This window comes from Arachis ipaensis, chromosome B1 (genome assembly GCF_059453495.1).
Source record: "Arachis ipaensis isolate K30076 ecotype BB chromosome B1, ASM5945349v1, whole genome shotgun sequence".
Lineage (NCBI taxonomy): Eukaryota > Viridiplantae > Streptophyta > Magnoliopsida > Fabales > Fabaceae > Arachis > Arachis ipaensis.
Window position 1 is genome coordinate 128,891,646 of NC_142436.1, and position 26,709 is coordinate 128,918,354.

Sequence of the window (26,709 nt, forward strand, 5' to 3'; positions counted from 1 at the left end):
CAATATGTCTTTAACTCAAAACGAGCACACAATAAACACCAACAAGATTTGCAACACAATCCGAGCTTCCAATGCAACTCCAACAAGCACCAACAAGCTCCAAACTCACAATAATCAAGCTATATATACATAAACCATCACAAATCAACCTAGGGCTCAAAATAAACATAATCTCACAAGGGTTCAATGTCTCTTACCTTTCCCAATAGCTTTTGTACCCAAAATTCAATGCTAAGCAAGGATTAGAGTGAACCTAAACATCCAAAATCACAAAAACTCACTTAATCAAAAGCCCTAGAAACCCAAAATTTTGAAGACAGAGGGGGATTCGAGCTTTTCTTACCAGTTTCTTGGATGGGTTTTGTAGAGCTCTTCACAAGGAACGCGTAGCCGTAAATGGTGCGGCGATTGGAGCTCTATAGCTCAAGATATGAGCTTGAGAAGATGGATATAAATAGTGTTAATGGGGGTTTCTTCTCTTCTTCTCCTTTCAGCTGGTGTGTGTGTGTTTAAGTGTTGTGTGCTGAATTGGGTTCACTAAATGAACCTTTATATATGTTGGGCTTGGGCCCAACTTGGGCCCGGTCTAACCCATTAGCGTTTTTAGCCCGTTTGGCCCAACTTCAGGCCAAACCTTTAAAATTAACGCCCGGTTTTCCATTTCTAATCTTTTTCTAAGGTTTTTGACTGTTTTCACTTTTTCTCGCATAGCACCGGGCAGACTTGAACCGATTCAACCGGTTCAACTGCCGGTTCATGATTTTTCACGATTTTTTGCAGAAAACACATTTTTTGACTCAAAAAGACCCACTGAGTCCAAAAATCACATTTAAAACCTCAAATTCTCATTCTAACTTTTTGGATCCTATTTTGGGGAATATTAATCACTTAATTAACCGGTTGATTAGTTGTGGTTCTTATATTCTCCCCACCAAATAAGAAAGTTTGCCTTCAAAATTTAATTACCTGAGAAAAGCTCGGGGTAATCTTTTTGCATCTCGGAATCCAATTCCCAAGTATGTTCTTCAACTCCTGCTCGCTCCCAAGCAACCTTAACCAATGAAACTTCCTTTCCTCGCAACTTCTGCACACTAGTGTCGTCAATACGCACTGGTGTTACTTGAAAAGTTAAGTTTTCCTTCCACTCAACTGACTCAGGCTCCAACACATGAGCAACATCCAACGTGTACTTGCGGAGCTGTGACACGTGGAATACGTCATGTAAGTTAGACAGATGAGGTGGTAAAGCTACTTGATATGCCACCGGCCCGAATATCTTTAGAATCTCAAATGGTCCAATGAACCTCGGATTCAACTTCTTAGTCTTAATTGCTCTTCCAATCCCAGTTGTTGGTGTAACCCTTAGAAATACATGTTCTCCCACTTCGAACTCTAACGGTTTTCTTCTCTGATCCGTGTAACTTTTCTGTTGACTCTGAGCAGTTAGAATCCTTGCACGAATCCTTTTAATGTTCTCAGTGGTCTCTGCTATCAAATCTGGACCCAATACACTCACTTCACTAGATTCATACCAACAAAGTGGAGATTGGCACTTCCGTCCATACAAGGCTTCATACGGAGCCATCCCAATGCTCGCATGAAAGCTGTTGTTGTACACAAACTCCACCAATGGCATGTAACGGTCCCAACTCCCGTGTTGATCCAAAACACATGCTCTCAGCATATCCTCTAACGTCTGAATAGTTCTTTCCAACTGTCCATCAGTTTGCGGATGATATGCGGTACTGAGACATAACTTCGTACCGAAAGCTCTTTGAAAAGCTCCCCAAAATCTTGATGTGAATCGGGGATCACGGTCCGATACTATGCTCGATGGCACACCATGCAACCTTACTATCTCCTTTATGTACAACCTTGCTAACTCCTCCATAGAACAGTTCACTCGAATAGACAGAAAATGAGCAGATTTGGTTAAGTGATCCACGATCACCCAAACCGCATCAAATCCCGACCTAGTCCTTGGTAAATGATAAACCACTATTTTATGGTTTATCTTGTGCTAATTTGAGTGGCTTTTATCAAGTCTTTGCACACTTATTCATATAATTTGCATGATTTTATAATTCCTTCCTGATTTTGTTCTATGATTGAAAACTTGCTTCCTACACCTTTAAATTGTGTATTTTTAATGTCCTTTTATACCATTTGATGGAATGGCTTGTAGGATGGAAAGGAAGCTTGCAAAAATAGAAGGAACACAAGAAACCAAGGAGCTGACCAGCAAGGAACGACGCGTGTACGCGTGACACGCGAAGAAGACCATCGACGCGTACGCGTGACATGCGCCACATGCAGAAATCACAGAAAATGCTGGGGGCAATTTTGGGCTAAGTTTGGACCCAGTTTTCGGCCCAGAAAACACAGATTAGAGGCTGCAAAGTGAGGAAAACACATTCATTCATACATACAACTTTCATTCACATAATTTTTAGGTTTTAGATGTAGTTTCTAGAGAGAGAGAGAGGCTCTCTCCTCTCTCTAGGTTTTAGGATTCTTAGGTTTTAGGATTCTTAATTTAGTTTCTCTTCTACTTTTATTTGTTCTAGTACTTTAGTTTATCTATTTCTCTTATTGATCACTTTATGTTGCCAATTTAGTTTATGAATTCTCATGTTAGATTTGATTTTCTATTTAATGCGATTTGAGGTATTTCATATTTATGATTGCTTTCTTCAATTTATGTTATTAATGCTTTCAATTGGTTGTTTGGGTTTTATTATCTCTTATTGCTTTTCTATGCTTTTATGTTGTGCCTTCCAAGTGTTTGATAAAATGCTTGGCTGGATTTTAGAGTAGGTTTTTTTCCTCTTGGCTTTGGTTGAGTAATTGGAGACTCTTGAGTTATCAAACTCCTTTGTTGATTGATAATTGAAAATTGCTAGTTAATTTGGATCCCTCTAAAGCTAGTCTTTCCTTAGGAGTTGACTAGGACTTGGGGAATCAAATTGATTCATCCACTTGACTTTCCTTCATAGTTAGAGGTTAACTAAGTGGGAGCAATGGACAATTGATGTCACAATTGATAATGATAGCTAGGATAGGATTTCTAATTCTCATACCTTGCTAAGAGCTTTCTTAATTATTAGTTTATTTTCTTATCATTTACATTCCTTGTTCAACCTTTCAAAAAACCCAAAAAGATACAATCTCAAAACCAATTGTAAGCAACACACCTCCCTGCAATTCCTTGAGAGACGACCCGAGGTTTAAATACTTCGGTTTATTCTATTGGGTTTGCTTTATTGACAACCAAATTTTTGTATGAAAGGATTCTTTGTTGGTTTAGAAACTATACTAGCAACGAGAATTTATTGTAAATTCTTTACTAGCAAAAATCCGTTCGTCAAAATGGCGCCGTTGCCGGGGAGTTGCAAACATGTGCCTTATTATGGGTTATTGTGAATATTGTGAATAAATTTGCTTTTTCATTTCTTTGTTAGTTGTTTCTAGTTTTAGTAGTTTAGTTTCATTATTCCTTATTAGTTTTTGTGTTTTTATTTTCTCTTGACACTATGAATTCTCACCCCTTTGGCTATGAGTTTGGTTCAAATTATGTTGTAGGGAATGGAAGCTATAATGAGAACATGCATCAACGTTGGGACAATCAGAGATGGGAGGAGCGACAAGGATTTGATCAACCCTCTTCGCAACAACCTTCTCCAGTCTCATAGAGGTATAACTCTAATCCTAATGCATATCAATTTAATGGATGTGGTGCTCTTTATTGTACTTGTCAACAATTACCACCACATGCCTATGAGCCTCATCCTCAATATAGCCCTCAACCATACTCATAAGTCCCTTTCTACCAAACACCTTCCCATAACCCTTATCCACCACACCAACTACCATACGAACCATATGAACCATACCCAGAACCACCACCTCAATATTCACCATCTCCATATCCTTACCAAGAAGAACCGCCTTCCCACTATGAGCCCTTTCTCCCAACAAATGAACCCTCCTGTCCACCCCAACCTCTACTGGATGGAAACACCCTTAGTGTTATTCGCCAAGGGCAAATAAAGCTTCAAACCACACTTACCTCTACTCTCACTAGTCTCACCTCTACTCTCTAAACTCTTATATCCTGTATGGATGCATCAATCTAAGAGCAACATGATCCCAATTATGCTATTGACACGGAACAAGAGAGAAGGGATCGGCACAGGGATTTAATGGATCGAGTTCACGCACCCATACTTCAAAAGAAGCACGAGGAGGCCCAAATTGTGGAAGTAGAGACCCTTGAAGATGAAGGAGTAGCTGAAGAATTGGTACGGAAAGACATCAAGGAGGAGTTCGATTTTGTAATAGATCAAGTGAAGAAAGCCGAAATTATAGAAGAAGAGGAAGTGGTTGAAGAATTAGGAGATGCGGAACCTCCACAGAAATCTCAAGTCATTGAGGATAGTGTACAACCTCCAAGGCATATCATGGTTAAAGACTTTGAAGGGGTTGATCATGAGATGGGTTCAATAATTAATGAGTTTTTACCTACAATTGAACCCTCTCCCATTGAACTAGAGGAAGAGGTTAATGTTGCAAAATCTTGTCAAGAGGTGGAGATCATCAAAGAGGAGCCCAAGGGAGTGAAGCATACATTGGCAAGGCCGCCACTGGAGATACCTTCCCCCAAGCCATTACCATCCAACACAATATTCAAGTGGGTAAAATTCTTATCCTTAAACTCTACCTTCCCATTTGAATATGGTTTGCTTGAAACGGATGGACAACTTAGAGCTATTTGCGGTTTTAAGAGTAAAAGGGAGATGGTTAGCGGTTGGCAACACCATCCTAGGTTCATTATGGTTGGAAGCTCAAGGCCTAATTGTAAGGGTTGGTATAATTCTCAATTGGTTGGGTCTAGGAGGATGTTTGGGTGCTTACATGAGAATTCCAAGGCTAAACCACCCAAATGGAATCATGATGATCAACTTGAAGACGAGTGCAAAAGCAAGGTTTAGAACCCCGGAATTCATTTTAGCAATCAACACTCTTGGGGCCTTGTCACATGCTTTAACTTGCTTGAAGGCTTTATGCACCTAGTTTGGGATCCCGGAGGCTATTGGAATTGCAAACATTGGTGGGGATTCCTGGATGAGTTCAAGCACAAGCCACCATAACAAGGAGCTCACCAAATGTCCAACTTAAGGACAATAACTAAAAGTGCTAGGTGAGAGACAACCCACCATGGTATGATCTTTCATTTTTATTCTTAGTTTTATTTTATTTTATTTTTTCAGTGTTAATTCATAAATTCTGCATCATCACCTGCATTCTGCATATAAAAAAAACTCATTCGACGCGCAAGCGTTTAGGATGTGCACGCGTCATATGTGAGTGCGAAAAACATTAAGTTTGAACAGAGAGTTGGGCGGGAGTGGGTCAGGAAGCATGCTCTGCGCACAAGCAAGCCCACGTGTACGCGTCAAGCACGCGCACGCGTGGATATGGCAATCGGTGTAAATAGCATGCTGAACAGAGAGTTGTGATGGTCTGGGGATGGCACTGTGCTAGAGGCACAAAATCACCCACGCATACGCGTCCCTAACGCGTGCGCGTCCTTTCTCTTTCAGACCACCCACGCGTACGCATCCCAGATGCTTACGCGTCGCATGGCCGTGTCCATTTTCACGCGCACGCGTGACCTGTGCACCCGCGTCGCACCCTGTTTTTCATTTCTTCTCCTTTTTCTTCTCTTATTTCTCCTTCTTTCCTCCTCCTTTCTTACTTTCTTCTTCTTCATTTCTTTAACTTCTCATCCTTATTCTCCTTCATTCTATTTTACTTAATTGGTTTGCATACTTTCATTCATTGCGTTTTAATCTTGTGCCTGTTTTATTTTCTTTTCTAAGTTTATTATTTTACCATTGGTGTTAATTGTTCTTATTCAACTGTCGTATCTTTTCTGGTATTATTTTGGTGCTTAGTGACTTGTTTTACACTGTTGGATGATATTATTTATCCGTCAATGCCAATCTTTTATGATACTTGTATTCCTTTTACATTGACATAAATTTATATTATCTCTCATTACCCACTCTCTCTCCCCAATTGTTGCAATTCTTGCACTATTGATATGCCAATTGCTTCTACTGTTTTCTCACTTGCATGTTGTAGCTACCATGTAATTGAGACCCTCATTATTTGGCATTAACCTACCCATATTTTATTTGTTTTCCTATTTTTGTTTCTGGGTTACTTTTCTTCTTTTCTCTTCTTTCAGGGTGGCCATCAAGAAGGGAAACTGAAAAATTTTACATGGGACGACAGACAAGTTAATCTGCACAATTTTTGGAGAAAAGCATCAGTTAGAGCAGCCCATCCACTTGCACATCTTATCATGCACCGAGGACAGTGCAATCTTTAAGTGTGGGGAGGTCGATACCGACTTTCGTCGGTTAGTTATTCCCTTCTCAACACCAATGTTTAATTTTCTTTGTTAAATTAGTTGTTGCATTTGAACGTTTGATTGCATGTTTGCTTGATTTTGTGCATATTTTACCACTACTTGGTTGGAGTGATAAGTTCTTTTGCAAGAACCTTTTTTATAGCATTTCACTAATTTAAATTAAAACTTTTTCCATAAAACTTGTTTGAAAATTGTAATTTGGAACATGGTTTATAGCTAAGAACACACAACCTATGAGATTTTGAGCTTAATTATATGGTTACATTATTTAACCATAAATTTTATTCTTGTGTGTTTTCTTTTCTATGATTGCAATCTATGGTTTGTTCCATTCTATATGTCCTTTGTTTAGTGTATTTGCATGCATACATATGATTGAGGCCATTAATTGTTATTAGCTCACTTATCCCAAATAGCCTACCATTTCAATTACCCTTGTTTGCCACTTTGAGCATTTTAATTTCCATTTGTTCTTTATATTACCACATTACTAGCCTTAAACGGAAAAACAATTAATTACCCCAATTGAATCTTTGGTTAGCTTAAGATAGAGATTGTATATCAATTAAGTGTGGGGAATTGTGGGAACTTGGGTTGATGAGAATGTGTTGTGTTTTTACTGACAAATATTGGAAATTTGGGTGCTTACTCATGTGAAATCAGAAAAAAAAACCATATGCATTGATATATTATATTTTCATTTATGAAAAAAATTATATATATATATATAAAGAAAAGAAACAAATGAATAGGGGATAAAATCACCCCAATACTAGGTTCAATAAAAAGATCAAAACACATGTGATGGAATAAAAAAATTGATGCATGAGTATGTGAAATGTACAAAAGTGAGATTTTGGGTAGCTAGGAATGATTTTAGAATTACATAGAGTGTGTGTGTGTTAGGTGAGAGCTTAGGCTAGTCAAAAATTCATATTATAGCTCACTTGGCCATACATATATCCTCACCCTTACCTTAGCTTCATTACAACCTTGAAAAGACCTCATGATGTTTGCATTTGTATACTAAATATTTGTTGATTGGTTAGATGAAGAACAAAGTTTTAGAAAGCATGACTAGAGAAGAGTAGAGTGATTAACCCTAGACACTTGAGCGATTAGAGTGCATATACACTTCCAGTGAGGGTTCAATGCTTGATTTTATGTTCCCTGCTTTCATGAGCTATCTTCTTACAAGTTTACTTGTCTTTTATTGTGTGATTTGAATTAGTGAAATCTGATTTATGTTTGTCTTGGAGAACTTGTTTACTTTTAACCAAGTAGATAGAAACATCTTAGCATACAGTTGCATCATATATAGGTTGCATTTCATGAAGTCTTACTTTCTCCCATTCATTCTTTCTATCTCCTTGAGCTTAGCATGAGGACATGCTAATGTTTAAGTGTAGGGAGATTGATAAACCACTATTTTATGGTTTATCTTGTGCTACTTTGAGTGACTTTTATCAAGTCTTTGCACACTTATTCATATAATTTGCATGATTTTACAATTCCTTCCTGATTCTGTTCTATGATTGAAAACTTGCTTCCTATGCCTTTAAATTGTGTATTTTTAATTTCCTTTTATACCATTCGATGGAATGGCTTGTAGGATGGAAAGGAAGCTTGCAAAAATGGAAGGAACACAAGAAACCAAGGAGCTGACCAGCGAGGAACGACGCGTGCGGGTACCTGACGCGTGCGCATGATTTGGCGCATTCCATAGCGACGCGTGCACGTACCTGACGCGTATGCGAGAGTGACGCGTACGCGTGACATGCGCCACATGCAAAAATCGTAGAAAATGCTGAGGGTGATTTTGGGTTGAGTTTGGACCCAGTTTTCGGCCCAGAAAACACAGATTATAGGCTGCAAAGTGGGGGGAAACACATTCATTCATTCATACAACTTTCATTCACATAATTTTTAGGTTTTAGATGTAGTTTCTAGAGAGAGAGAGAGATAGGCTCTCTCCTCTCTCTAGGTTTTAGGATTCTTAGGTTTTAGGATTCTTAATTTAGTTTCTCTTCTACTTTTATTTGTTCTAGTATTTTAGTTTATCTATTTCTCTTGTTGATCACTTTATGTTGCCAATTTAGTTTATGAATTCTCATGTTAGATTTGATTTTCTATTTAATGCGATTTGAGGTATTTCATATTTATGATTGCTTTCTTCAATTTATGTTATTGATGCTTTCAATTGGTTGTTTGGATTTTATTATCTCTTATTGCTTTTCTATGCTTTTATGTTGTGCCTTCCAAGTGTTTGATAAAATGCTTGGTTGGATTTTAGAGTAGGTTTTTCTCCTCTTGGCTTTGGTTGAGTAATTGGAGACTCTTGAGTTATCAAACTCCTTTGTTGATTGATAATTGAAAATTTCTAGTTGATTTGGATCCCTCTAAAGCTAGTCTTTCCTTAGGAGTTGACTAGGACTTGAGGAATCAAATTGATTCATCCACTTGACTTTTCTTTATAGTTAAAGGTTAACTAAGTGGGAGCAATAGACAATTGATGTCACAATTGATAAGGATAGCTAGGATAGGACTTCTAATTCCCATACCTTGCTAAGAGCTTTCTTAATTATTAGTTTATTTTTTTATCAATTACATTCGTTGTTCAACCTTTCAAAAAACCCAAAAAGATACAATCTCAAAACCAATTATAAGCAACACACCTCCCTACAATTCCTTGAGAGACGACTGATAAACCCATATTTTATGATATAATTTGTGCTCAAATTAAGTGTTTCTATCAATTCTTCACCCACTTATTCATGTAAATTGCATGGTTTTACTATTCCTTCCTTATATTATGATATATGTGAAAAACATGTTTCCTATGCTTTAAAAATATTAATTTTAATTACCCTTTATTACCATTCGATACCGTGATTTGTGTGTTAAGTATTTTCAGATCTCATAGGGCAAGAATGGCTCAAAAGACAAAAAGGAAACATACAAAAATGGAAGGAAAGCACAAAAATAGAGTTTTGAAGAAAAGGGCAGCGACGTGAACGCATGGACGACGCGAACGCATGCCTAGCGCGAAATGGCATCGACGCGTACGTGTGGACGATGCGGATGCGCGCCTTGAGCAGAACGCAAATGACGCGTACGCGTGACAAACGCCACATACAAGAATCTACAGAAAATGCCCCCAGCAATTTCTGGACCCTTTTTTCGGCCCAAATCCAAGCCAGAAACACAGAATATAAGCCAGAGAATGGAGGAATCAAAAATAGAGAGATAGAACAACTTAGTAATACATAATTTTTAGGTTTTAGATGTAGTTTTTAGAGAGAGAGGTTCTCTCCTCTCTCTTAGGATTAGAATTTAGGATTTCTATTATGTTTAAGCTATGATCTCTTCAATCACAGGTTCAATGTTCCTTTAATTTACTTTCTAGTTTTATTTATTCCATTAGTTTAATTGTTATTTATCTTTTCAATTTGGCTTATGAACTTTTCCATGTTAAGATTTGAATGTTCTATTTAATATAATTTGAGGTGTTTCAGATTTGATTTTGCTTTAATTTATTTATGAATGATTTCAATTCAATTTAGATTTATTTTCCTCTTTTGGCTTTGGTTAAGTACTTAGCAACACTTGAGTTATCAAACTCAGCTGTTGAATGAAATTGGAATTCCTTGCTGATTGATTTGTACTCCAATAACTCTAGTCTTTCCATATGAGTTGACTGGGATCTGAGGATCAAATCAATTTGTTCACTTGACTTTTCTTTGTTTAGCAAGGATTAATTAAAGTGGGAGCAGAATCTAATTCTCATCACACCTGATAAGGATAACTATGATAGGACTTCAATTTCTTACACCTTGTCAAGAGATTTTATTAATTATTAATTTATTTTTCTTGCCATTTAAATTACCTGTTCCTTATTTCAAAAAACCCAAAAATATACAATTTTCCCATAACCAATAATAAATCATACTGCCCTACAACTCCTTGAGAGACGACCCGAGGTTTAAATACTTCGGTTATTTATTTTTATTGGGTTTTGTTACTTGTGACAACCAAACTTTTGTATGAAAGGATGATTGCTTGGTTTAGAAACTATACTTGCAACGAGAATTTATTGTAAATTCTAAACCATCAATCTTCAGTTCATCAAAATGGCGCCGTTGCCGGGGAGTTGCAACTGTATGCCTTATTATTGGTTATTGTAAATATTTTCTTTTGCTTGTTTATTTGTTTTTATTTTCGCTTTCAATTTTTATTATTTACTATGAATTCTCACCCCTATCGCTTTGAGTTTGGTTCTAATAATGTTGAAAGGAATGGAAGCTATAAAAAGAACATGCATCAAGGTCAAAACAATCAGAGATGGACGGAGCCACGAGGATCTGATCAATCCTTTAGGCAACAACACCTTCCAAACTATCATGGATGATGACCATTCAATAATGCATGTCAGAACAATAGTTATGGTGTACCCCCTTGTAATTACCGGACAAGCCCCATCATACGTCTATGAACCACCTCCTCAATACAGCTTTGAACCACCACACTCATAAGCCAACTACCGCCATTCACCTCCATATAACCCTAACCCGTATCCACCCCAATTCCAACCCAATTACTCCCAAGAACCACCACTTCACTATGCACCATGTCCATATCCATCACTTCAAGAATCAAGGGAGCAACTCAAGGAAACATTCAAAAAATTTCATGCCACACTTCACCAATTGAATCAAGCGATAAATAGACTACCTTCCCGACGTTCGGACACTCAAAGAACCCCCATGGCTTCATGTGGGCAAACTAATGAAGAACGCAGCATGAAGGAGATACTAGAAACCCCACTGGACAGTACGGAGCATAACTTTGTACTGGAACAAGTGGAGGAAGCTGAAATTATCGAAGAAGAAGAATTGGTTGAAGACTTAGGAAATGCTGAACCTCCATGAAAATCCAGAATTGTGGAGAATTCCGTCAGGAAAAGTGCAGTTGATGCTAAGGAGGATAGTGCACAACCCCCGAAGCAGGAATCCTATGAAGACCTGGACGGAATAACTCAACAAGCAAGTTTCCTTGATAATGAAGATCACGAGTCAAGTTCTCCTAGTAATGAACTTGCATCCGCAAGTGAATTCTTTGAGAGGGAAGAATCTCCCCCAAGTGAATACGAAGATGATGCAGAGGTAGATTTTTTACAACCTCCAACTTATGACTTGAGTGATGAGGAAGATATTCGAAGACTTGGATCAAGATGTGGTTGAAATTAAAGAAATTTGCAACGAAGTGGAGGAATTCACAGAAGAACACGAGGGAGTAGAGCTTGCGAAACCACTGGAAACACATATCCCAAGATCATTACCACCCAATACTAAATTCAAGTGGGTAAAATCCTTAGCTTTTATCTTTACTTTTCCACTTGAATATGGTTTACTTGAAACAGATGGTCAGCTTAGAGCTCTTTGCGTCTTTAAGAGTAAAAAGAAAATGGTTCGTGCTCAAGGCTGGTATGCAAGATTCAATAAGGTTCCACGCTTCAATCTGAAGTGTAAGGATTGGTTTCGAGTTAGATTGAATGGGTCTCGGAGAATGTTTGGCCATCTTGGTGAGAATGCAACTTCCAAACCGCCCGGTTGGAAAAATATAAATCAAGACAAAGGCGGATATAAGAGCAAGGTTTGGGATCCTGGAATCTATTCTGACATTTAACACCCCGGGAATCTGAGAACCTGTTTGAATTTACTCAAAGGCTTTACATGCCTAGTATGGGATGCCGGAGGCTGTTGGCCAAACAGTGGTGGAGATTTTTGGATGATTTCAAGCACAAGCCACCATAGCAGGAAGCTCATCAAATGTCCAACTTAAGGACTTTAACTAAAAGTGCTAGGTGGGAGACAACCCACCATGGTATGATCGTTCCTTTTTCAATTTCAGTTTTATTTCGTTTTATTTGTTTTTAAGTTTTAATTTATTCTATTTTCATTGAACCTGGAATTATTCATATCACCCATATTAGCACTGCATATTGCATAATGCATAATTGCAATAAAAAAAATCACCCACATGAGCGCGCAGGCCACGCGTGGGCGTCGACTGGAAATCGGCGTAAGATCCAACGCCCAGAAAGTTGGGCTGGAATCGTGCGGCTGTTGTGCGTTGAGTGCAATCGGCCCACGCGCTCGCGTCCCTGACGCGAACACGTCACTCACACTATGCACATCCCACGCGAAAGCGTGAGCGATGCGTACGCGTCGTGTGGATTTTATGGACCCCATTGAAAACAGAGAGTTGCGCCAAAACGACGCTGGAACTGTGCGTTTAGCACAATTTTCAGCGACGCGTTCGCATGCTCCACGCGTACGCGTCCCTTACCCTTTACCTAATTCACGCGATCGCGTCAACGACGCGACCGCGTCACACCCCTTTCTCGCCCAAATCACGCGATCGCGTGCTCCACGCGTTCGCGTGGATTCAAAAATACTAACCTCCCATTCACGTGAAACCCTACCCATCGCGTCACCCAACCCCCCCACCCCCTCTGCAACCTCTCTTCTCCCATCCCCCAACCACCACCACTCCTGGCCGCCCAGCCCCGACCGCCGCGCCGCACCACACCGCCGACCCCCCCCCCTTTTTCTTCTTCTCCTCCCTCCTCTTCTCCCCTTCCCCTTCTCCCATTTCCTCCTCCCTCTACAACCACCAAACCCCCACTGCTGCCGCCCCATCACTGAGCCGCCACCACCGCGCCACCACCAGCCACCACAACACAACCTTCAATCCCTCCCCCCCCCTTTAACCCTTATCCACCCACAACCACCAAACCGCCCCTGCCTCCACCTCGGACCGCCGCCGCGCTGCCACCCATCGCCGCTGTGTCACCACCATACCGCCACCATCTCTCTGAGCCTACTTTCTGTTTCTACACATCAGGTTCCGCCAAACACCGATTTTGTTTTCCAATTAGTCAATTAGTTACATATTTTATAGTTTTTGTTCGAAATAGGATAGTTAGAGATGCATGATTGTAGTGGATTTTAGGTGGTTAGGTAGCCAGGATGTGGTTAGTGGATTTAGGCCTAATAATTGCACCGTTCTTGCTAACTTTTTTTATCTGATTCGTAATTCTAAATTTGATGTGATGATGTGTTGTTCATATGTTGTTCTTCATATTTGATGTTGCTGTTAAATTGTTCTTTAATGTTCTTGCTATTTGTTAATCTTTTCAGCACTATTTAATTTCATATGAACTGATTTTTCCTGCTTTTTACTACCCGGGAACATCCAATTTTAGCCGGAATACTGCCTAATTTTCTGCAAATTTATGGTTTAATCCACCCCATTCATGTATTCATTTGGAAATTCAGTATTTTGCTTTAGTTAGCTACAACCAACCCAATTTATGAATGCACGGGCTAGCATTCTTATTCCTTTTGGTTCCCTGAGTAATAAATTGCTTATTGATGATTTCATTCTCATTTTACACTTACTTTATCTATAAGAATTATCATCAATAAACTGCAATCCTTGCTTGAATATGAGTTAATTGTTCTTCAAGTTTGTGAATTTCTTGGTAACTAGGAAAACCATTCTCATGCCACTCACTTTAACTCCCTTTTTAACTCCTAACCAGCTTCACTTTCTAACTTCTTTTTTTTTTGGTTTTTACCTAACTACTTTAACTTTCTAACTCAAGGCATGATTACTATTTTTCCTAATTAACTTGAATTCCACTTATAATATATTTTGGATTGTGATTTTTAATCTCAGACTTTTAACTCGAATTCAATCCAAAATGTACATATATTTACCTCATTTCATGCTTCTATTGCTCTTTTGCCTTTATGCTTACATTGACAAAACCCTACTTGCCTACTTGTTTTCCTACTTTAATTCTTCAATTATATCCTGCAACTTCTGCTTTTTAGGATGTCTGATCCCAAGAGTAAGGGAAAACGCAAGGCAACTACAGGCAAACGGAAAAGAGGAGAATCTTCTACCTCTATCCTGGATCTCCTTCCTCTATCCTGGATCTCCTTCACGACGATTCCTGGCGGAAAAAGAACTTTACCCCACAGGAAAAGGCCGACCAGTTCCTCACTGCCACAGATCAAGTCAAATTTGCAAACAGATACTGTGAGCTAAAGTATCCAGTGTTTGCCACTTCCATGAACCTCTACCTAGAAAGAACTCTTAAAATCCTAGAAGAACTCACCCAGTACACTTCCGAACAAATAAAATAAAGAGGCTGGTTCTTCTTGGAAAGGAACTTGACAGAGGTCAATGCATCCTGAATCAGAGAATTTTACTGTAACTATTTCAAGACTTCCCTGGATGCAGTGCACCTTAGAGGGAAATAGATTTTAGTCACTAAAGAAGCTATTGAGGATATCCTTCTGCTTCAGCCTAAGTCAGATCAGCCTGACGATTACCAAAAGGCTGAAGAGGATATGAGATACATGAGATTTGACTGGGACGCAGTCAAGCAGAGAATAGCCCTTGATCCTACTGCCCCATGGGTCATGGGAAAGAATACAGTGATGCCTAAGGGAATCAAGCTGATATATTTGAATGATGAGGCTCGGCTTTGGCAGCAGATCCTGAGTAACTACGTGATGCCGAGCACTCATGAGACAGAGGTGCCCGCTGCTATGATCACCCTCATCTGGTGTGTGATGGAGGGTAAGGACCTATATCTTCCACGTTTCATCAGGTATTCTATGGCCAAGGCCCATGTCAGAGGCACTCTCCTTTTCCCTTATCTGATCACCCAGCTAGGTCGCCGAGCTGATGTGTCTTGGGAGCTTGCTGATGAGAAGCCAACTGCTGCAGACTGTAAGAAGATCATTCCTCACAGCAGAAAGTTTCAGGCTTTGGGGTACAAACCTCCTTTTCTCACTACTTCTGCTGAGGTTGCCACATCTTCAGCTTCCCCTTCTGCATCCACTGCTGCACCAGCTCTATCCACTGTACCTCCGCCTGCTCCTGAGCCCATTTATCATCTGGTGCACTGCCTCTTCGCACGCCTGGATCGTATGGAGCGTCGCAATAAGCGACGCTATGAGCACCTAAAGTTGATGATCCGATCCAGCAGCGACATCCCCTCCGAGCCTGACACCGCTTCTGAGCCTTCTGATGTGGAGGCATATGATCATGAGGAGGAGGCACCCGCCCAGGCTGAGCAGGGAGGACCCGAGCAGGCTGCACCACACCATGAGGAGCCCCACCAGATCTAGGTCGCAGATCCGAAGATTCCTCTACAGACAGAGCCTCCGCTTCAGCAGGCAGCTCCTCCTACACTTACCGAGACTGCAGACCCTTAGCCTACCACAGAGTCACCAGCAGCCCATCCTTCTGGAGATGACACTTCTCACACTCAGCCTGAGTGAGCATCGAGGACAATGCTATTAATTAAGTGTGGGGAGGTCGCCATCTCCGGCATACTTTATTTTGGTGAACCACTTTTGAGACACTCTTTTTTTATCCTATTTTGCTTATTTTTCTGTATTTTTATCTTTATTTTTATTTTTATCTTATCTTGTCTTCCAATACTTGCACATTTTTTTCTTCTGTATTTTTACAGTATTTCTGCATTTTGCACTTTGGTTTATATATTTATCTTAGATATTTAGTTTAGTCTAGTTGCAATTTTAGTTATTAAGTTGTGATATAGAACATATAGATTAATTAGTTTAGTTTACTCTTTTAGCATCGATAACTTGGATTAATTAAAAATAAAAAAAAGAGTAAACTAAAGACTTTAGTATAACAGAATCACAACAATCCACACACTGTGTATATATATAGCAATAAATGATTGGTTAATTTAAACAACATTTTTCAAGGAAAAACACTAAGATTTTAAGAGCCACCATAAGATTCACATTGAGAATAATGGGAACCCTTGATTTCTACTTGCATGACATACATAACTGATATATGGTTTTTGAGCCAGAGAAAACACAACCTGTGAGTTTTTGAGCTTATTTGTATGGTTACATTATTTAACCATAATTATTTCATTCTTGTGTGTTCGCCCTTCTTTTTTATTCTGGTAATCTTTACTTTGTTTTAATCTATATGTCCAATATAGAATGTAGATACATACCAATATATGATTGAGGCCATTATTTAAATTACTCACTTATCTCAAATTAGCCTACCTTTTACATCACCCTTGTCAACCCCCTTGAGCCTTTTAAATCCCCTTCTATTCTATAACCACATTACTAGCCTTAAGCAAAAAAATAAAATAAAAACCCCAAGTTGAATCCTTGGTTAGCTTAAGATAGAAATTGTGATACACACTAAGTGTGAGAAAACGTGAGAACGTGGGTTGATAGGAAATGATTAATTCAATAAGATAATAAGGATTTTGGGAGCATGCTCATGTAAAATCAAATTAAACCAAAACACCATCTGCATTGATATATGCTTATGTTTCAAAAAAAAAACTTTTTGGTTAAATAAGTAAATAAGGAGACAAAATTATCCCAATAATAAGTTTAGTAGAGAGATCAATGCACATAGAAGTAAAAGCAAAAACAAATTTGGTACATGAGTATGTGACACAAAGTGAAAAAAATTGGGAACCCCAAGAAAGTTATAAATTATATGGAATATATATATATATATATATATATATATATATATATATATATATATATGTTAGGTGAGATCTTAGACTAATTAAGGATTCAACTTATAGCTGACTTAGCCTTATATATATATATCCCTACCTTTACCTTGGCCCCATTACAACCTTTAAAAGACCTCATGATGTTTGTATGTACACATTCTATATTTGTTGATTGGTTAGATGAAGAACAAATTTTTAGAAAGCAAGAATAGAAAAGAATAGAGTGATTAACCCCAAACACTGAGTGTCTAGAGAGTAAACACAAAATCCAGTGAGGGTTCAATAGCTCATCACCATATATCTCTGTTTAATTATTTAATTGTCTTGCAAGCTTATGAAATATTTTTAACCCAACTCAATTGTGACAGTGCTTTAACATGAATTAGGTTTGGCTATACATATATAATTCCTTGAAAATATGAATCAAATTAACCACATGTAAGCTCTATGTATATAGTTGGATAATAATTAAAATTGCATGATTTATGTAGGTAGATTGTATTTAGAATAGATTGCATTGCATGAGATTCCACCATTCTAACTTTACCCTTTCTCTTGGATTTAGCATGAGGACATGCTATTGTTTAAGTATGGGGAGGTTGATAAACCCATATTTTATGATATAATTTGTGCTCAAATTGAGTGTTTCTATCAATTCTTCACCCACTTATTCATGTAAATTGTATGGTTTTACTATTTCTTCCTTATATTATAATATATGTGAAAAATATATTTCCTATGCTTTAAAAATATTAATTTTAATTACCCTTTATTACCATTCGATACCGTGATTTGTGTGTTAAGTATTTTCAGATCTCATAGGGCAAGAATGGCTCAAAGGACAAAAAGGAAACATACAAAAATGGAAGGAAAGCAAAAAAATAGAGTTTTGAAGAAAAGAGCAGCGACGCGAACGCATGGACGACGCGAACGCATGCCTAGCACGAAATGGCATCGACGCGTGCGCGTGGACGACGCAGACGTGCGCCTTGAGCAGAACACAAATGACGCGTATGCGTGACTGATGCATACACGTGACTGACGCGTACGCGTAACAAGAAAAACTCCCAGATGACGCGAATGCGTGACAGACGCCACGTACAAGAATCTGCAGAAAATGCCCCCAGCGATTTTTGGACCCTTTTTCGGCCCAAATCCAAGCCAGAAACACAGAATATAAGCCAGAGAATGGAGGAATCAAAAATAGAGAGATAGAACAACTTAGTAATACATAATTTTTAGGTTTTAGATGTAGTTTTTATAGAGAGAGATTCTCTTCTCTCTCTTAGGATTAGGATTTAGGATTTCTATTATGTTTAAGCTATGATCTCTTCAATCACAGGTTCAATGTTCCTTTAATTTACTTTCTAGTTTTATTTATTCCATTACTTTAATTGTTATTTATCTTTTCAATTTGGCTTATGAACTTTTCCATGTTAAGATTTGAATGTTCTATTTAATATAATTTGAGGTATTTCAGATTTGATTTTGCTTTAATTTATTTATGAATGATTTCAATTCAATTTAGATTTATTTTCCCCTTTTGGCTTTGGTTAAGTACTTAGCAACACTTGAGTTATCAAACTCAGCTGTTAAATGAAATTGGAATTCCTTGCTGATTGATTTGTACTCCAATAACTCTAGTCTTTCCATATGAGTTGACTGGGATCTGAGGATCAAATCAATTTGTTCACTTGACTTTCCTTTGTTTAGCAAGGGTTAATTAAAGTGGGAGCAGAATCCAATTCTTATCACACCTGATAAGGATAACTATGATAGGACTTCAATTTCTTACACCTTGCCAAGAGATTTTATTAATTATTAATTTATTTTTCTTGCCATTTAAATTACCTGTTCCTTATTTCAAAAAACCCAAAAATATACAATTTTACCATAACCAATAATAAATCATACTACCCTGCAACTCCTTGAGAGACGACCCGAGGTTTAAATACTTCGGTTATTTATTTTTTTTGGGTTTTGTTACTTGTGACAACCGAACTTTTGTATGAAAGGATGATTGCTTGGTTTAGAAACTATACTTGCAACGAGAATTTATTGTAAATTCTAAACCATCAATCTTCAGTTCATCAACAACCCGAGGTTTAAATACTTCGATTTATTCTATTGGGTTTGCTTTAGTGACAACCAAATTTTTGTATGAAAGGATTCTTTGTTGGTTTAGAAACTATACTAGCAACGAGAATTTATTGTGAAATTCTTTACTAGCAAAAATCCGTTCGTCAGTAAACCGGTCACAAAATCCATTGCAATTCCTTCCCACTTCCACTGAGGAATATCAAGAGGCTGTAGCATCCCTGACGGTTTCTGATGCTCTATCTTCACTTTCTGACATGTCAGGCACTTGGATACCACTGTAGCTACATCACCTTTCATCCCAGGCCACCAAAACATCTTCTTTAAGTCATAATACATCTTCGTACTTCCGGGATGAATAGAAAACCCACTATTATGAGCTTCTGACAACAAGTCTTGCCTCAAACTTCCAACATCTGGTACACAAATTCTCCCCTTATATCTCTATAACCCTTCATCATCCTTGGTGAATTCTCCAAGCCTTTTATCACCAACAGGTTGAAACAATGGTTGAAGCTTTTGCTCATCTTGCTGAGCCTTCTGAATCTTTGTTTTAAAGGTACTCAAGATCTGCAACTGATTCAAACAAACTCTTCTGGCAACTTCACCAATATCCAGCTTAAGATCCACGAACTTATCCACTAGTTCCTTTTCCTTGATTCTCATCCAAGCAATTGTTAAAGATTTCCGACTCAATGCGTCTGCTACCACATTCGCCTTTCCAGGATGATAACTCAACTCAAAATCATAATCTTTAAGAAACTCCATCCACCTTCTCTGGCGCATATTAAGCTCTTTCTGATCAAAGATGTACTTGAGATCACTCTTGTGATCAGAAAAGACACTAAACCTCACTCCGTACAAGTGGTGTCTCTAAATCTTCAATGCAAACAAAATCGCCACTAATTCCAAATCATGAGTTGGGTAATTTACCTCGTGCGGTCTCAGCTAACGCGACGCATAAGCCACCACATTCCGGTGTTGCATCAACACGCAACCCAAACCCTTCAAGGAAGCATCATAGTACACTTCGAATGGTTCATGCGGTTCCGGCAAGATTAAAATAGGTGCTGAAGTTAACTTATGCTTCAAAGTTTGAAAACTCTCTTCACACTCCAACGTCCACACAAAAGGCACTTCCTTCCTTGTCAATTTAGTCATCGGTAGTGCAATCCGGGAAAATCCTTCAATAAATCTCCGGTAATATCCAGCTAAGCCCAAGAAGCTTCTGACTTCCGTCACCATAGTTGGTTTTTCCCATTCCATCACTGCCTCTACGTTAGAAGGATCCACAGCTATCCCTCCTTTGCTTACCACATGGCCTAAGAACTTTACTTCCTCCTTCTAGAACTCACACTTCGACAGCTTAGCATACAATTTTTGCTCCTTTAATATTTGTAACACAATTCTCAAGTGTTCCTCATGCTCCTTCACCTCTTAGAGTAAACCAAGATATCATCTAGGAAAACCACCACAAATTTGTCCAGAAAGGGACGAAAGACCCTGTTCATGTAATCCATGAAAATAGCAGGTGCATTCGTTAACCCAAAGGACATCACCGCAAACTCGTAGTGTCCATAACGCATCATAAATGCAGTCTTAGGGATATCATCCTCCTTCACCCTTATCTGATGGTAACCGGATCTTAAATCGATCTTAAAAAACACTCCAGCTCCTTGTAGTTAATCCATCAAGTCATCTATCCTTGGCAATGGATACTTGCTCTTCACAGTTACTTTGTTTAACTGTCGATAATCCATGCACAATCGCATTCCTCCATCCTTCTTCTTCACCAGTAAACGTGGCGCTCCCACGGAGATACACTAGGTTGAATGAACCTCTTGTTCAGAAGCTCTTCCAACTGAGTCTTTAATTCTGCCAGCTCTATCGAAGCCATTCTATACGGCACAATCGACACTGGTCCGGCTCCCGGCACCAATTCAATCGCAAACTCAATCTCCCATTGAGGTGGGAATTCAGGGATATCTTCTGGGAATACCTCCGAAAAGTCTCTAAGCACCGGTATCTGATCTAGTTCCTGATTATCACCTAACGTGTTCGCAGCCAACAAAATATAACCCTGACACTCTTCCCCACTACAGTGCACCATCACAGAGTTCAGGTACTAGCCCTCAGCTATCACTGCTCCCTTTTCTCCTTCTGGCATAAACTGAATTGACCGTTCAAAGCAGTCCAATAAAACTCGGTTCTTCGCCAACCAATCAAACCCCAAAATCATCTCCAACCCAACCATTGGTAAGCAAATCAAATCATGCACGAAGTCTCTACCCTCAAGCTTGAAATCTACTTGCCTACACCCTGACCTAGTTATAACCGTCTGATGCGGAGTATGTACATGCAGATCAAATGCTAACTCTGACACTTTCAAGCCTAGTTCCTCAACTTTAGCAAACGAAATAAACAAATGTGATGCTCCAGTATCATATAATGCAATTAAAGTCTAATCACCAATTAAACAAATACCTCTCATCAACGGATCCGCCTTGGAAGCATCTTTGGCGTTCACAGCAAAGACTAGACCTTGATGTTAACCTTGACCCACATTCAGATTCTTCCCACGAGTGCAATCCCTCGCAATATGACCAGGCAAGCCACAGTTGAAACATCCATCTAAACCAATCTTGCAAGATTCATATGGGTGAAATCGTCCACAACGCACATAAGTCAAATCCGGAGAAACCTTACTCTGATTTCCTCTCCCTTTGCCTGCCACGCTGAAACTGATCCTGAGTGCTCTTTCTGAAGCCTCCTTGACCTTGAGGCGCATTTTCTCCTCTCTTGAAGCTTTGACCCCTCGGATGGAAATACTTGCCACATCCCTAACTTGAACTTCCTCCATGAGTGTCCTTGGACAAAGCTACCATCTTGGCATACTCTTCCACCACTCTCGCCTTGTTCACCAAGTCAGAAAAAGTACGAATCTCCATTGGAGCCACAGCGGTCATAATGTTGTCCTTCAAGCCTCTTTGGTACTTGATGCACTTTCAGCTCTCATAGGTCTCTAGGGCACCCTGACATACCCTAGAAAACCTACAGAGTTCCTCAAACTTGCTTGTGTAGTCTGCCACATATAGGGAACCTTGCTTCAGCTGCATAAGTTCCATTTCCTTCGCTTCCTTTGCAGACTCAGAAAAATATTTCTTGTAGAAGGCCGTCTGAAATACATCCCAAGGGACATCAGCGTTCTAGAGCTGTAGCAAGCGGCACTCTGCTTGCCACCAGTGCTGGGCCTCTCCCGCTAGCTGATAAGCAGCAAATTCAACATACTGATTATTCGGAACGTGTTGCGCCTGTAAAGCACGTTCCATGGCTTAGAACAAGTTGTCCACTTCTGTTGGATTGGTTGATCCTCGAAAAATTGGCGGATGAACCTTGAGGAACGTCGCCAAAGTCATCGGAACACCTCCCGCATTATCGCCGTTTCCCTCAGCATTATCATGAGCATTCCCTTCTCCATTCCCATTTCCGTTTCCGGCCGGTTGGCCCAATCTCTACACAGCTTGCAGAGTCGCAGCAGCATTAGCCTCTATAGTGTTTGCCAGATTAGCCATAGCCGCCATGAATTTGGCATGGCTGTCAGCCGGTTGCGCATTTCTACTTTCTCGGGAACATGCTCGACCTCGTCCGCGAGTGGCCATTAGGGTTCCTGTCTACACCAACAATCGATATCAAGGTGATCAGTCTCAATATCAAAAGCCTAGTGCTTCAATTATCCCAAACAGGCACTCACAAACAAGCATGCTATGCATATATCAAGTAGATAACCTAATAGCATCAAAGAAAATACATACAGAGTATGCAATGAAGCACAATCGGTCCATCCCTCAGGCTCACGAGGACGAACCGCTCTGATACCACTAAATGTAACACCCTAATTAGCCTAAGCTTTACCTCGCATCGTAAAGCAAAGGTTAATCAGAGACTACGACAATTCTAAACTCATACGAATAATATAGAAAGAATTATTATAATCTAGAAGCCCGATGAAGGATATAGCTCAAAAATAGGATTTAAAAAGTGCAAATGTACTAGCAAAGCTACTAACTTAAAGAACAAGATTTGGACAAGATATAGCAAAGATAATAGTAGTATATCCAAAAGAATCTAGCAACGGCTCGCAGAGTTTAAGCCGGCTCGTCATATACAGACCGTACATGAAACCAGACAGTAAAAACAGCTTATACAAGTTTTGTTCTCTCAATACAAGCCTCAAGGCAAAACAAAATACAAAAGTGAGAGATGTATAGCAAAATACATCAAAAAGACCCAACAGGTATCTGGATCCTCCGCTTCTGTCACCATCCAAAATAACTCACCGAGGTGGGTTGCGACCTGCATCTGAAAAACACAACAGAAAATATGGTATGAGAACCGGAGGTTCTCAGTATGGTAACAGTGCCCAGTGATGTAGGATATAAGATCCTGGGATGCCAAAGGCAATCCTAGACTTCATATCCATCACAAGATCTCATCTTAGGCACACTAAAATAAATAAGCATAATTATATAAATCTTAACATAAGTAAACCGGGTAATCTATCTTTGGGGATTTCTATTCTAACCAAACACCGCTGTCCCACAGCCTTCACCAATTTATCCTCCATGCAATCCCATCACCACCGCCTTCCAAACCTTCTCAATCCTAGTAGAATTCACAATTAATTACAATGCCAGTAAAACATAATTATTGTCATGTAAGGCAGATAATTCAAATAGCAAATAGGCATGTTATACAAATAGGAAAAACATTACAAGTAGTCAAAGCATACAAACAGATAGAAAATGCATATGATGAATTCCTGTCCTATTGGTTGTGATATCACATTGTCGGTTCAACTGCCAACCCGACACATCTCCATGGAGATGTCGCCCTTCGGAATAATCAATGGGAACCCCGAGATATACTGCTCGGATCACTGTCCAGGGTTTTGCGCCTGCACACTCTATTGATCCGAAAGGATGTGAGTGGGATACTCTTGCCTCAGACCTCACATCTCAACGTAAGTGGGATTGACCACCGTCCTTACGCCGCCGCCGCCTCTGTCTCGACAGGCGGGATTAACCACCGTCCCTGCCAGGCGCATAGCGTCTCATAATCTCAGTACAAATCAGTACTTCAGTGGTTTTTCAGAAAATATTTTTAGTATACATGGATCCATCATCTCATTCAGAGTCCTCGACTCATCTCAACCATTGTAAATTCACATTTAAGTTCTGAACTCAATAGTTCCTCTTTTCTCATCTCATATATCAATCATCCTTCACATACCATCAAACCATCCTCAGTACACCCGAAACCTAATCCTCCGTTTTCTAATTTTCATAAAACTCATCAACTAAAACCCTTAGTTTATTTCCCATGTTCTCATACCCAAAATTAAGCCCAAAAGCCTTAAAATGGTGTTATAGAAGCTTACAATCTTTTTGGGAAGGTGAAATAGTTAAAAATAAAGTTAAATTTGAGAAACAAGGCGTGTGCGTCCGCACAGGAGTGTGCGTGCGCACGCCCAGGAGGAATTTTAAAAGTGTGCGTACGCACAGGTACTAAAATTCATAATGTCTGTTCACCCGTACAACCTGTGCTAGCCCCCTTAACAGACTGGCCTTCCCAACGTGTGCGTGCGCACAGGGCTGTACATACGCACAGGTTGCAATTCCTCATTGGGTATGTGCGCGCACAAACTGTGCTAACGCTTTGAACAGATTATCTGCCTCTGCATGTGCGTACGCACAGGTCTGTGCAGGCGCACATGTTAAAATTTTCGCAGAGTTGTGCGTGCGCACAAGGCTGTGCATACGCACATACCAGAAATCACAAAATTCTGCAACTTTGCAGAATTTCAGATTTTAACACCAATCTTTGTTTGACCATAACTTCCTCTTCAAAATTCTAAATTTTACAAACTTTATATTGTTTTGAAGAGTTTTCAATAGGCTTTAATTTCATACAAATTTCAACCAATTTTGAAAACCGAGACAAAAGTTATGATCATACAAAGTTCACCAAAATTTCCTTTTTACCAAAATTCACAATTTCCACAATTTCTTGTAAAACACAACCAGCACCATACCAAAGTATTCCAAACTCCATTTCTCATCAAAATCTACCATTTGTGTCATATTACATCCATCTCACCACATTTTTCTTCACATTTTATTCTCAACCTCAACATCACATATATCACATATTCACCAATCATCATTATATCACTATCAATTTTCATCATCAACTCAACCATGATTCATATTAATAATCAACAATATTCACTCATCCAAATCCATCATATCTCAACTTCATCATTTAACCACAACAACAACATCAATTCATTATACCTTATCAACCCAAACAATCATCAACAACATATAAATTTCCAAACCTATTGATAAACCCCTATTTTATGATTCATCTTGTGCTCAAACTGAGTGTTTTTATCAATTCTTCACCCACTTATTCATATGAATTGCATGGTTTTACTTTTCCTTCCCTATTATGTGATATATGTGAAAAACATGTTTCCTATGCTTTAAAAATATTAATTTTAATTACCCTTTATTACCATTCGATGCCGTGATTTGTGTGTTAAGTATTTTCAAGTCTCATAGGGCAGGAATAGCTTAGGGGACGAAAAGGAAACATACAAAAATGGAAGGAAAGCACAAAAATAGAGTTTTGAAGAAAAGGCAGCGACGCGAACGCATGGACGACGCGAACGCATGCCTAGCGCGAAATGGCATCGACGAGTACGCGTGAAAGACGCGAACGCGTGCCTTGAGCAGAATGCAATGCGTGACAAGAAAAACTCCCAGATGACGCGAACGCGTGACCCACGCGAATGCGTGACAGACGCCACGTACAAGAATCTGCAGAAAACGCCCCCAACGATTTCTGGACCCTTTTTCGGCCCAATTCCAAATCCAGAAACACAGAATATAAGCCAGAGAATGGGGGAATCAAACAACAACTTAGAGACGATATACAACATTCATAATTCACACTTTTAGGTTTTAGATGTAGTTTTTAGAGAGAGAGGTTCTCTCCTCTCTCTTAGGTTTTAGGATTAGGATTCCTTTTATGATTAATACTTCAATGCCAGGTTCAATATTTCCTTTAATTAATGTTTCTCTTCTATTTTTATTTATTCCAATGTTTTTACTTGCTAATGTTCCAATTTAGCTTATGAACCTTTTCATGTCGAGATTTGAATATTCTATTTAGTATTATTTGAGGTATTTCAGATTAATGATTGTCTTATTCTATTTATGATGCTTTCAATTTAATTTAGATTTATTTTTCCTTTTGGTTTCGGTTAAGTGATTGGTAACACTTGAGTTATCAAACTCAGCTGTTGATTGAATTTGGATTTGCTAATTGATTTGAATCGCTCTAAAAGCTAGTCTTCCCATAGGAGTTGACTAGGACTTGAGGATCAAATTAATTAGTCCACTTGACTTTCCTTTGCTTTAGTAAGGGTTAACTAAGTGGGAATAAAACCCAATTCTCATCACACCTGATAAGGATAACTAGGATAGAAATTCCAATT

The 26,709-nt window shown here is 39.1% G+C and overlaps 1 protein-coding gene across 1 annotated transcript; it reads right to left on the minus strand.

Annotated features, from left to right (window-relative positions):
* Positions 1-958: 958 nt before the first annotated feature.
* On the minus strand, positions 959-15,407 carry LOC148578350 (uncharacterized). Its single transcript, XM_088503014.1, has 2 exons — positions 15,299-15,407; positions 959-1,497 (listed from the first exon to the last, which is right to left on the minus strand). Exons 1-2 carry the CDS (start codon positions 15,405-15,407, stop codon positions 959-961), a joined length of 648 nt encoding a protein of 215 aa, XP_088359140.1.
* Positions 15,408-26,709: the final 11,302 nt, after the last annotated feature.